Source organism: Caloenas nicobarica, chromosome 26, assembly GCF_036013445.1.
Source record: "Caloenas nicobarica isolate bCalNic1 chromosome 26, bCalNic1.hap1, whole genome shotgun sequence".
Lineage (NCBI taxonomy): Eukaryota > Metazoa > Chordata > Aves > Columbiformes > Columbidae > Caloenas > Caloenas nicobarica.
This window is the reverse complement of record NC_088270.1, coordinates 1,698,765-1,710,262: the sequence shown is the minus strand read 5'-3', so window position 1 is coordinate 1,710,262 and position 11,498 is coordinate 1,698,765. Positions and strand designations below refer to the sequence as shown.

The window sequence follows — 11,498 nt, the reverse complement described above, 5'->3', positions numbered from 1 at the left end:
TCTCCATCCCGCGGAACCCAGCTGCCAGGAGGGAGCGGGCTGTGGGAGAGGGACGCTGCTCGGGACAGCGCTGACTGTCCCGGCCCTGCGGCGGACGCTCCCGCCCTCATTCCGCGGCCCCGGCGCTGGCCCTTTAACGGCGGGGCGGTGCGCTGCCTCCGTGGGGCCGGTCCCCGGGCCCGGGGAAGGAAGTGACGGGCGGGGGGCGAGGGAAGAGCCCGCCGAGGGCTTGAATGAAACGGGCGAGCGGGCGGTGCGCCGAGCCTCCCCAGGCGGGCCGGGGGCGCGGCCGGGCGCCTCCGCTCGCTGCCGCTCCGCGCCTGCCCGCCGCCCCATGCCGGCGCTGCCCTGAGCCCGCGGCGGCCGGCCCCGGCTCCGCAGCGCGACGGGGCGGGCGCGGGGCGATGCGCGGCCCCCGGCGCCGGCTGCCGGCGCTGCCCGCGCTGCTCTGGCTGGCGCTGGCCCCGCTGCCCGGCGCGCCCGGCCCCGCGGCGCGGGCAGAGCTGCGGGTGCGGGTGCGGCTGCCCGGCGGGCAGGTGACGGAGGAGAGCCTGCAGGCCGACAGCGGCTCCGACTGCATCAGCCTGGAGCTGCGCACGGCCGACGGTGCCCTCGTCACCCTCACCGCCGACTTCAGACAGGTAGGGCTCGGGCTCGGGCTCGGGCTCCTGCCCGACGTCGCGCCCCAGCGCCGGGCAGCTCCCGCCGCCTGCGCCCGCCCCGCGGGAGCGGCGTCCCCAGCGAGCGCGGTGGGATGCCGGGGGACTTCCCAGGGATGCTTTGCTTTCCCCGAGGAGGACGTGTGCGCTGGAAGCCTGGCCCCTCTTGTGGTCCCTCGGCCACGAGGAGAGTAGCGGTGGGAAAACCCACAATGCGTTTTGCGCGTCCAGTGTCCCACGGTGATGCCCGGCTGAGCTGGAGATCAGAGATTGCAGCACGGGAACTCTAGCCTTTCACATCGGCAGATGGGCTTAGCGGGAGGATCAGGTCAGAAATCCAGCATATATATTTTGTGGGATTCTTTGGAGCAATGCTAAGCTTGGCTGGCTGCAGCAAACTTTCTACTGCCCAGGGAAGAGCTGTTTGCTGCTGCGTGGGTGGCACGGCTGTCCGAGTGGCACGGCAGTGTTACCTTGTTACAACCCTCCGTTCAGATTGTTTGCTCAGGTGGACTTTGGTTTGTGGCAGGAGAAAGCTCAAAACTATGGGATAGGAAGGTGGTGTGTCCCAACTTGTTGTGAACCTTGGAGCCTTCTGCCAGGGATTGTTCTGGTGCCTATTCGCCTTTTAGCTGTGCTCTTTGGTCCCTGCGTCCTTTCAAGCCTTTCAAATGGTTGTCTTCTATCTGGAGGCTGCAGGGTCAAGCCCACCTCTTTCTGAGATGCTAGCAGAAGCCATGGTGATTTTGGATGTGATGGTATGCACAGTGTACTCCAGCACACATGAGAGGAAGTAATCCCATTTAAAAGAAAAATAAAATCAAAGAAGATACAGCACGCTAGGGAAGTTGAGAGAGGGCTCTTAAGCCTGCAGTTTGCAAACTTGTATACCACAGTGTGTTCTTGGCCAAGGGAAATCCAACCTCAGTACAGAACTTCTGGGCAGGCCCTTTGGGAACCTAGAATGTGACCTCGGGACTTCCCGAGTCCCGAGCTGTTGACTGTTTCAGTATTTTTCACTGTCAGCTCTCCCTGAGAGGAGCTTGCTCTTAAATATCATCTACAAACCCAATAGAGTGTTACGTTAGCTTTTTTTCTCACTCTCTTCCTTATGATAGTTGAACTGCTTTTGGGGACAGGTTCTCTGAAGATGTCTTCAGTTTTCTAAATCCTTAGCTCCATGCATCCCCTTAGCTCCTGCTCCTGGGAGGCTTTGTATGCATCAGACTTGCAGAAGTCCATTCCCAGTATTCAGTTTTACAGCGGTTGGGTACTGGCTTTCTGTTTTATGGCTTTGCTGGAAAATAGCTGCAGAAAGCTGAGGAGATGAATTTGCAGTACAGTAAGTAATGATGTGAGCAGGCAGCTGCCTGGCCAGGCTTCCCCTGGCTGCACGCAGGCATTTCCCCGTTCTGCTCTGGTGCTCATCCTTCTAACATTGCACAACTTCTCTCTAGAGAGAAGGTCTCGAGGCTCTCAACCTTGGTAAAAGCAGCTGGGGTTGTTGATCTGGCTTTCCCAAGCTAGATTGTGTGCTCATGCGTAGCCAGAATGCTGGGGTTTTGCACAAATGATTTTTCCACTTCTCTGGCTTAAACTGCAGGGGGTTAGTCCAAAGGTGGATTTTTTTTTTTTTTCCTGACAAGGAGTTGCTGCTAAACCAGGGGCTGGAGAAGAAAGGATTTATAATGAGATCACGGTTCATTTCTGCTACTGCTGGATGCTGGGTGGGACTGGAGCAGTGGTTGGGTCTTCTACAGAGGTGGGATTTCTGTTTCTCTTCCACCTCTGCCTCCCCTCCAGAGCTGAACCTGAAGGAGTCATCATGTCCTCAGAGTACACCAGGTTGTTTTCCCTCGTTCTCTAGTGCAGTACAGACTGGTCAGTGGGAATCCAAACTGGGGCTTGGTGTTTTCTGGGCAGTGCAGTAGTGAAGACCATTTCTTGTAGTTTGAAAGAATGTGTTGAAAACACTTACTCTTTTCATGTTTAGTATTGACAGGCACAAAATGTATTGCAAAAAAGAGTGAGGGGGGACAACAACCCTAAATGTTGTGTCTAATTTGAATAGCATGATCTTGTCAATTGTTAAAACAGTGGCCTGAGAACAATGTGGGTGGGTTTATTCCAAGGTCAGCACAAAGATACAGAAAAGTTTCTTTTTGCTGGAAAAGTTGTGTTGGAAACACAAGAGAGAGAGCCTGAGTAATGGTATTTTAACGCTTGCACTGCTAGTCCTTTCGTTTGTCTTGTTAATAAAGCTGGTGTTACGTTATAGTCTGGGATGGTGTTTTGAGAATTTCTTTATGCTAGTGGTCCGTTGTGTTAGGTGCTAAATGACCAGGTGATGTAGGAAAGCATCTGTCCAGAGTTTATATCTGTGTAATTTAAAAGCAGTCTCTTCTCTGTAGAGACACCAAAAATATACAAGGAGCGTCATTTAGCGTCCTTGAAATGGGCTCGTTAAAACATAGTGGTGTTTGTTACCCTGAGCTGCAGAGAGGTACCTAAAAATGCTCTTTCTTGACCTGATCACTGAAGAGGGGGTCGATGGCAGCGCGACGGCTGCTGAGCGGAGCACAGGCTGGAGGGCTGAGCTCCTGCCTGGCAGCCAGAGCTGCCCTTTGCTTGCTCCACGGCTTTGGGGAAATCGCTTGTTACACAGGATCCAGTTTCCAAAGTGTCTCCTGACAGTTACTTTTAGGCATCCCTCAGGCTGTGGGTGCTGAACATGAGGATGCTTAACAAAAGGGTGTTTTTTTCCGGGCATCTCAGAACATTGTGGGGATTTCTGGCTGCTCAGTGCTCGTAAGAATCAGGGTCAAACCTTATTGCTCTTAAAAACGTGGAGTTTTTCCCCTCTCCCAGCACATCCTCTATTTACCTTTATAGATACATGAGTATAGGAGGTGATGCTCCAAACTGTCTTCATTTTAGCCATTTCTAGTAGGAGAGGGGTTAAAAAACATAACCTTCCTCCAGTCAGGCTAACTTAGTTGGCTGGACCCCCGGTGTGGATGTAATAACACATTCTCTGTGTTGTACAAGCACGATGACTTTCTGGCCAGCTGTAGCCGTTCCCCCAGGGCAGTGCAGACAGGGCTCTGACCGCAGCAAAGGCTGCTGACAGGGTAAGGAATTGGACCCAGGAATTGCCAGTGTTACCAGTGCCCCGAGCAGCAATGTCCCCTTTGCATATACCCCCCACTCTGAGCATGCATGTGGCAGCAAAGACAGAAGTGGGTCCCACAGCAGTACTGATGTCCTTGGGAGAGAGAAATTTGGCAGGAAAGCTGAATGGGTTGCGCGAGGAAGGCATTGAAATAATTTATTTCCCTGGGAACTGGTTTGCTCCACTCAACGTGAAGTCAAGATGCCGGGCTCAGATCTAGACCACACAGCCTTGTAAATCTCTACTGGATAAACCCTAGAAATGGAGGTTGAATTGTTCTTGCACCCCAGATGGCAGTCCTTGGAGGAGCTCGCTGAGGACGGTGCAAGGTGGGAAGATGTTCAATGATTTCCCTGCTCCTCCTTGCAGGCTGTTTCTTTTCTAGAGGTCCCTTCGGCAGGTACAGGCAACCTGAGCTGTTGGGAGCTCGGTGCCCTGATATTTTTTCTGCCTTTAGGAAAGAGGAGCTGCTCTCCCCTTGCTGGGAAAGCCAAGGCTGCAGTTGCCCCCAGTGCCACAGTTAGAGCATGGCTGCAGAACTGGTTGTTTTCTGTCGCACCAAGGGTTTGTCTTCAAAACTCAAACAATAGCCGTCACTGTACCCGACACACAAGTGCGGGTCAGGGCCAAGGATTCTCAACGCCCCCATGATGAGTTCATCCGGAGAGTCCCCGCATTGCAAAGGCAATGTTCTGCTGGGACTTGTTCCCTGCTGGGAAATTTTGTGGAACCCAGAAATAAAGGTGCTGCTGTTCGTTGCCTTGGCCAGGTACGCTGGCACCGATTCACGCTGCTGCTGCTGCTGGGAAAGAGGTGAGGTGGCTGCGGAGAGAAAGGCTCTCTCTGGGTAGGAAAAGCTTCAGTGACTTTTCCATGTGAGAAGCATGGCATATTTCTGATGTGACAAGCTTCAGTTCTTGCTCCACCCGAGGTTGTGTAGCCAGGGCAGAGAAGCTGGGGAAAACCAGGCAAGGCTTTGAGGCAGAGAAGTGAAGCGGGGCTGGGGAAAAGAGGAGGCTGACTTCTTGCTCAGGAGAGAATGGGCAGTGCAGGCCATGTGTCTCCCAGAAAATGGGCCAGCACAGTTTAGCCTTCCGTGCTCCGAAATCCACAGCAAGGGTTGCTTTGGGTTTGCTTGGAGCCGGGTGGAGGTGGGATTTCTCCTTCAGAACAGCGCGTGCCATAGGAGCTTGCTCCTTGAACAAAACAGCTTGATGAAAGCTGTTTGTTGGCTCACCGGCTGTTTCAGTGCCGGCAAACCCGGACCATTCCTGCCTTTCCCAGTGTACCTCTCTGGGTATCAACAAATGTGCTGTGAATCTTGTACGTATCAGCTGCGAGAAGGAAAGAGGGTTAGGTGTCTGAAGGCTAATTCTTAAATAGGCAGATCAGAAGGATTAATCAGTTGCTCAGCATGCTCTCATTTTACAAAAATTGCCTTCAACCTGGGAAGTACTGCACTGTTTTTAATCTCCTGCCTGGAGAGGTTTTCAGCCTGAATGCAAAACATGGCTATCCCTGTTTGCTTTTATTGGACCGAGTGCTGATTGTTCAAAGCGAATACAAATTAAATCTGCAACTGAAGAATATGCCAGGGTCAGCTACTAGTTTTAGTCTCCCCATCCTTGGGCCTTGCACAGTGTGGGAGCTCACAGCAGAAGAGCTCAGCTGGAAGGCAGCTGGACTAAAAGTAGATGAGAACGTGGGTCGTTCCACTGGTGCCAGTGTCTCAGTGGGAATTCTCCTCATTAAAGCTGTCAAAAAATGAAGATTCCATAGTAATTTTGTAAGCATTTTTGGTATCTCCTTCTTCGCAAACCTCCTTCATGTCCTACTCCTGTGGTGAGTTGCCAGTCAACAAATGCACCCAGCAAAATCCTTTTTTCTGTCTTGGGGAGGCAAACACATCCCAGATTGCAGCTGTTTTTTCAGCTGTCCAGATGTACACTGAATTGCATACCCTTTTCTGGACATGGAAGAGAAGGCAGAGAATAAATAGCGGGCCGGATGAGCTAGTCTGAAGAAAAACTCAGTGCGGACACTTCTTAGAGTTTGCAGAAAGAGAAAGGCTCCCTCCTTGGGACAGAAGGAGGTTTGGAAAAAGCTGAACTTAGGAGCCAGACAACAGGAATAGCTGAGGAGAGGGATGATCCTGGCAGCCTGGCATAGCTTCTGCTTGCTGGTCCCTAGCCACAAATGTCTGTCCAGTTCTCTGTTAAGAGCGATGGCTACGTGTGGGTGCCAAAAGGCAATAATTGCTCTTCATCCTGAGGGGGAGGCACCGTTGTGATCCATCTGCTTAGCCCCTGTAGCGGCATGGTCTGACACCGAGGCAGGCGACAGCAGACTCCCACAGAGTGTACAAATGGCCCTGAAGCCAGAAGCCAGATGAGTTGATACCTGCGTAGAAATCAGCGTTGATTTATGCCAGAACAGGATATAGGGAGGTTTTGTAATTGAACGAGGTATTTTGTGAGTCCGCACGAAAGTAACTAACCAGCTTCCAAGCTCGTTTTGGACATGGACTATTATACAATCCGTGTTAGAAGCTCTCTATATGCCAAAGCTCTAAAATGCCAAAATTATTGACCCAGGCAGAAAAGGAGGTCATCTGCAGCTGATCATAATGGGTTCCTTCTGGCTTTAACAATTCGACTTTCATTTCTGTTCCACATGCTGTTGGGTCCAGAAATGAACAATTTGTTCTCCAGGATACCAGTTTCTCAGAAGCAAGTGAGGAAAGTCAGCAGAGGAACTTTGGGACTGCTTGCCCTAAGTAATGCACGGAGGTAATGGCTAAGTGACATTTGTTTATCGCTCCTTGGAGGCTTGCCTCCCTTCTCGGTAAAGGACAGAACCCCCCAGCTTTTGTTTGAGGAAGCCACAGATGTGGGATCTGACTCGGCAGCAATTTGTCCTTGCCACAGTAGGACTGCACAAACCCTTACTTCTTTACCGACACCAGTTATTATGCCGGAGGCTTTTGGGTGGGACGGAACCTGGGACTACACCCCTGTGCTCAGGTAGCAGAAGTATGAGACCTTTGACTTTGTTCTTTTGGCTGCAGCCTTTCTCTTTGACCCCGAGTTCTTGGTTCACCCCACTGATGGCAAAGGTTTGTGACTCTCTGTTTATTTATCTCTTTGTCAGGAGGTGAAGATCTTCCGTGCCTTAATCTTAGGGGAGCTGGAGAGGGGCCAGAGCCAGTTCCAAGCGCTCTGCTTCGTCACACGGCTTCACCGCAATGAGATCATCCCCAGCGAGTCTATGGCAAAGCTGCGGCAGGTAAGAGGCGCCCTGCGGCTGGCTTCAGTGCCAGCTCCATCCTCCATACATCCAGGGCTTCTTAGAGCTGTCCTGCCTGGATGCTATTCCCAGGCAGCCGCATGATGGTTCAGCTATTAGGCCCACCTTTGACTACCCCTCTTGCTTGAGGGACTTGGTATTAAACTAAGTTCATCAGTAGTACTGATCATGTCCTACTAATATATTAGAAGGAGGCATGATTTAGTTCAATGTAATCTGTATCAAAGGGTAGGTAGACAACTAGAGTAGTCGCTATGAATGTCCCTGCCCCCTATTACCCATTTAAGTACTGATTTGGGACCATCCATCATGACAAAGCATTGAGAAGCGATCACAGGCAAATCAGAGCAGTGATAAACTATGATCATTTTCGTCATCAACAAGTTTCTTAAGTGCCTTCCATCCAGATAGGATGCAGGTGTATTTACAGAGGAGCATCCATGTGTACATCTTCTTATGTTGGCATGAAATCATGACACGCACTAAGGGATCATTTGTTGCAACTGGAATTCAGGTTTTCATTATTTCATCCTCTGCAGAAAAATCCCAGGACAGTGCGGCAGGCTGAGGAGGTGCGAGGCCTGGAGCATCTCAGCATGGATGTAGCTGTCAACTTCAGCAAGGGGGCCCAGCTGAGCTCTCACATCCACAATGTCTGTGCAGAAGCCAAAGAAGCGATTTACACCCGAGAAGAAGATGTCAAATTTTGGTTGGAGAAAGGTAAGTTTCCTTCGGTTTCGTTGGAACTGCTTCTGTCAGCGAGTTGCACTCCGCTGTGATCTCTCCCGCTAGGTTTCTGGTGATCAGCACAGATCATTTTGGCTTTTCTTTCACTGTGTTTACAGTGGATAAGGCATGTGTATCACTTGCTTGCACGTCACTTGGCGCTCGTCTATTTATTGGCATATCTGACTTCTTTTGGTGGTGCTCTCCTAGTGAACTGAATTAAGCAGGTATTTTCAAGGCAACCTTTCACCTGGTCCATCACCCCAAAGAAATATGTTCTTTACATACTTTGTGTACCTTTTAGCTTACTTTTCCCAGGGCCCTGTCTTCTCCCATGGCTCCTGTTCAGACTCATGTCCAAACAGCCCCTGGAAATGCACTCTGTTTAACCTCATTCCCCGTGATTGTCCTGGACACTGTGCAGAGAGAGCAATGCTTGCTCTGGTGACTCTCTCCTTTGGCCAGTGCCCTGAGCAATGTCTGTGCTTTCTCCCGCAGGGGTGGATGGCTCCATGTTCGAGGTCCTGCCACAGACATCTGATCTCCCTGACCTGCAGCGTTGCAAGCTGTGTGCAGACCGCTGGAAACCCTGCATTTGCAGCTACTCGCTGAGCATCGAGTGGTACCCGTGCATGCTGAAGTACTGCAAGAGTCGCGATGCTGCGGGCAAGGTTTCTTCTTACAAATGTGGCATCCGCAGCTGCCAGAAGGGCTACACCTTTGATTACTACGTGCCACAGAAGCAGCTGTGTCTCTGGGACGAGGAGACCTAGCTGAGCCAGGCCAGGCCTTTCAAGGGGCAGCTCATCTGCCTCTTGCCACCATTTATGATGCTGAGGGCCTCCTGGAGCCAGCTGCTCCAAAGAAGGAACATGGTTCACAGCGGTGCCTTGTACCAGGAGAGCTCTGTGTGTGTGCCTTTCCTTCTGGCCCTCTGTGACTCCTTCCCACCTGACGCTGCCTCATACTGCGATAAGCGGGCTCAGCTCACTGTGTCGATGCTCTCCTGCCAGCTGCCGGGAGACCCGGCTTCCTGGAAGAAGCAGGTTTCTGGGGTGAAGCACCGCGAGAAGTGTGTTTTGGAGTTAGTAGATGTGAAGGGGGGCAGCTCTGATCATTGGTCAGCCTTGAGCATCCTGAATGAGTGGTCAAGGCAGGGAGAGAAATGGTCTTGATGACCTGGGTTGTCAAACATCTGTGCCACCGAAGAAGCCCTTTCACTGACTTGACCTCCTGGTGACACAACAGCATTTCCCAATGGGAAAACAGCTGATTTATGGGACCACATACCCTGAACAAGGAAGGTACGAAGCTTACCCAAAGCAAGAGCCTGCCTATAGCTTTTTCTAGAGTCCAACTTGGCGTTATATCCTCCCTGTGGCTAGAAGGTATAATGGGGGGATATATCCCAGCAATTACTTTTGCCCCTAAAGGGCTGGTAATTAGGGCTCTGATTAATCCCCATTTAGACTAGTGAAGGACCAACTTTTTGTGTTGGTCCTATAATGCTCACACTAAGAAAGAAACATCTAGAGGCTTGTGACTACCATCATAACACTGTGGTTGCAAAGGGGGAGGCTGATCCCAGGTGGGTTTGCACTGTTGTTTTGAAGACGACGACATTGTACATCTACGTCCAGTTTTATGTCCTACTCTGCTAGCTATTCACAAGAATCTCTTAGATAATTGTACTGCCTTGCTGTGCCTTGGTTTCCCCTATATGTAAAACAGGGATGACGCTGAAGCTGGCCTGGGTATGTACTTGGAGGGCACCAGAGAAAAAGCACTGCAGGAGTGTTACCTGGTTCCTGGGTCCTCTTCCACTCAAGTCAGAACAAGCAGGGAGGGGAGAGAGGTTGTTGGGGGTCATTGTGGATCCCTGTACCTCCTGGTGAAAAGACTTCACAATGTGCCTTTTTGCCTAAAATATTGGAATTTTTGACAAAAATATTTGGTCACAATTATTTTTGTATTGATCACTTAAGCGGGGAGAAGGGAAAGGTATTTTAATATTGCGACATGAAGTAAAACACACTTGAAATGATTTTTTTAAAACCAATTATTTATCATTTGTAAGGTAAAATAAACTGATTTTTTTAAAGCGTCCCTGGCCTAAGAGATTCTTTGTGCATCATAGACTGCGTTTGACCCAGTCGTTTGGGTTCTTGGAGTTGTTCCCTTATGGGCAAGTCTCAAGCCTGTGCCTTGGACGTTGCAGACCTGTGGATGGGGAGGATGATCCTGCTGTTCAGCATGACCACAGCACTTACCAGTGTGGTTCTGCATCTGAAGCATACCCTCCACCCAGCCCCTTAGAACAGAGACAGCTTTCACCCATCTCAAGCAACTGTGGAAGCTTCGAGCCTGAGCTCTGGTGAAGACCAGCAGCAGAAGCAGGTCGTGGGGTTAGGCAGCCTGGTGCCTGTTCTTCTCTCCAAGTGAAGGTTGCGTTCCCATGGGGGGTGTGATGCAGATGTGGCTGGAGGCTTGTCTGGGTCCAGCAGCCTCAATAAAATATTTTTTGCCTATTCCTCTGCAGCTATAGTTGAAGGGAGATGAGGGCAGCGGCGTTGTTGTCCAGCTCAGAGGTAGCTCTTAGCTTAGTGGCTGCTTGAGGGAGAAATGTGGAGTACTGATTCCCCCTAGTGTGGTGAATGCAGAGATGGGACAAGAACTTCTACAACCTCTGCCCTTCTCTGCTTGAGCCTCTAAGACAACTTACCTCCTTACTGTGATTTCTGGGGAAGCTGAAAATGCTTCTTTTCACTTACATGGGCAGCATTTGCAGGGGTCTGTTCTCTGCTGCCTCGGCTCCTGCTGCAGCAGGACAGTGTGGGACTTTGTCCCTGTTGCTGGAGTTAAATCCAGCTGAGAGGTGAGGTGGGCTGTGAGCCGCGAAGGGAGGATTGCAGGGTGGCTGTGCGCCGTTCCGCTGGGAGCCCTGCGTGGCCCATTTCCACTGTTACCTCCTGTAGGGGCTGCAGGGGGAGGCAACATGAGTTCGCTCTGGGAGCATTGGGTCATATCCCGGAGAGCTTGGATGTGTTCTGTAGAAGTGAGGCTCTGGGGTGCCTGCACAGAGACATCTCAGCCCTTCTCTGGTTCTTCGGCAGCACTGAGCTGAGGCGTTCCCAGGCCAGCCTGGGAAAGCAGCATGGCGCACAGCAGTACCAGACCGTCTCCTCGCCTCTGTGGGGTGGTGGAGGAGCCTTTTATGAGCTGGGCTTGTGTTCAGTAGCGCTGGTCAGAGGGTGTTTTTTAGCTCTCTGCACGCAGCCGGGGCAGTGCCGTGTTGTGGGAACTCTGAAAGTAGCTCGACTTGATAGGCCTTTCTGGATCTGCGTGTGCCCCAGTGTTTTGAGGGGAGGCGAGCAAGCAGGGCACGTCCCTGGGGTGTGCTGCAACCCGCTGCGCTCCCCCAGCGTGGGAGGGAGGTGGTGCCCCTGCTTTCCTGCGCCTAGTGCCACCTGCCTGCCCGCCGGCTACCGGAGCCTCGAAGGGGTCCCCAGGGGCACCAGGAGTTTCTGGAGCGGCTGCCCAAAGGTCGGCCAGCACTGCCGGGGGCTCGGCCGTCCCGGCGGAGCGCAGCGCCGCCCGGGGATCGGGGACCCTGCCCGGGGCAGCCGGCGGGCACG

General features: G+C 51.9%; 1 protein-coding gene across 1 annotated transcript; it reads left to right on the top strand.

Annotated features, from left to right (window-relative positions):
* The first annotated feature begins 233 nt into the window (after window positions 1-233).
* Window positions 234-9,959, top strand: OAF (out at first homolog). The gene is made up of 4 exons (XM_065652135.1): window positions 234-641; window positions 6,982-7,116; window positions 7,677-7,857; window positions 8,362-9,959. The coding sequence occupies exons 1-4, from the start codon at window positions 234-236 to the stop codon at window positions 8,634-8,636; spliced, it is 999 nt and encodes a 332-aa protein (XP_065508207.1). The 3' UTR covers window positions 8,637-9,959.
* The last annotated feature ends 1,539 nt before the right edge of the window (window positions 9,960-11,498 follow it).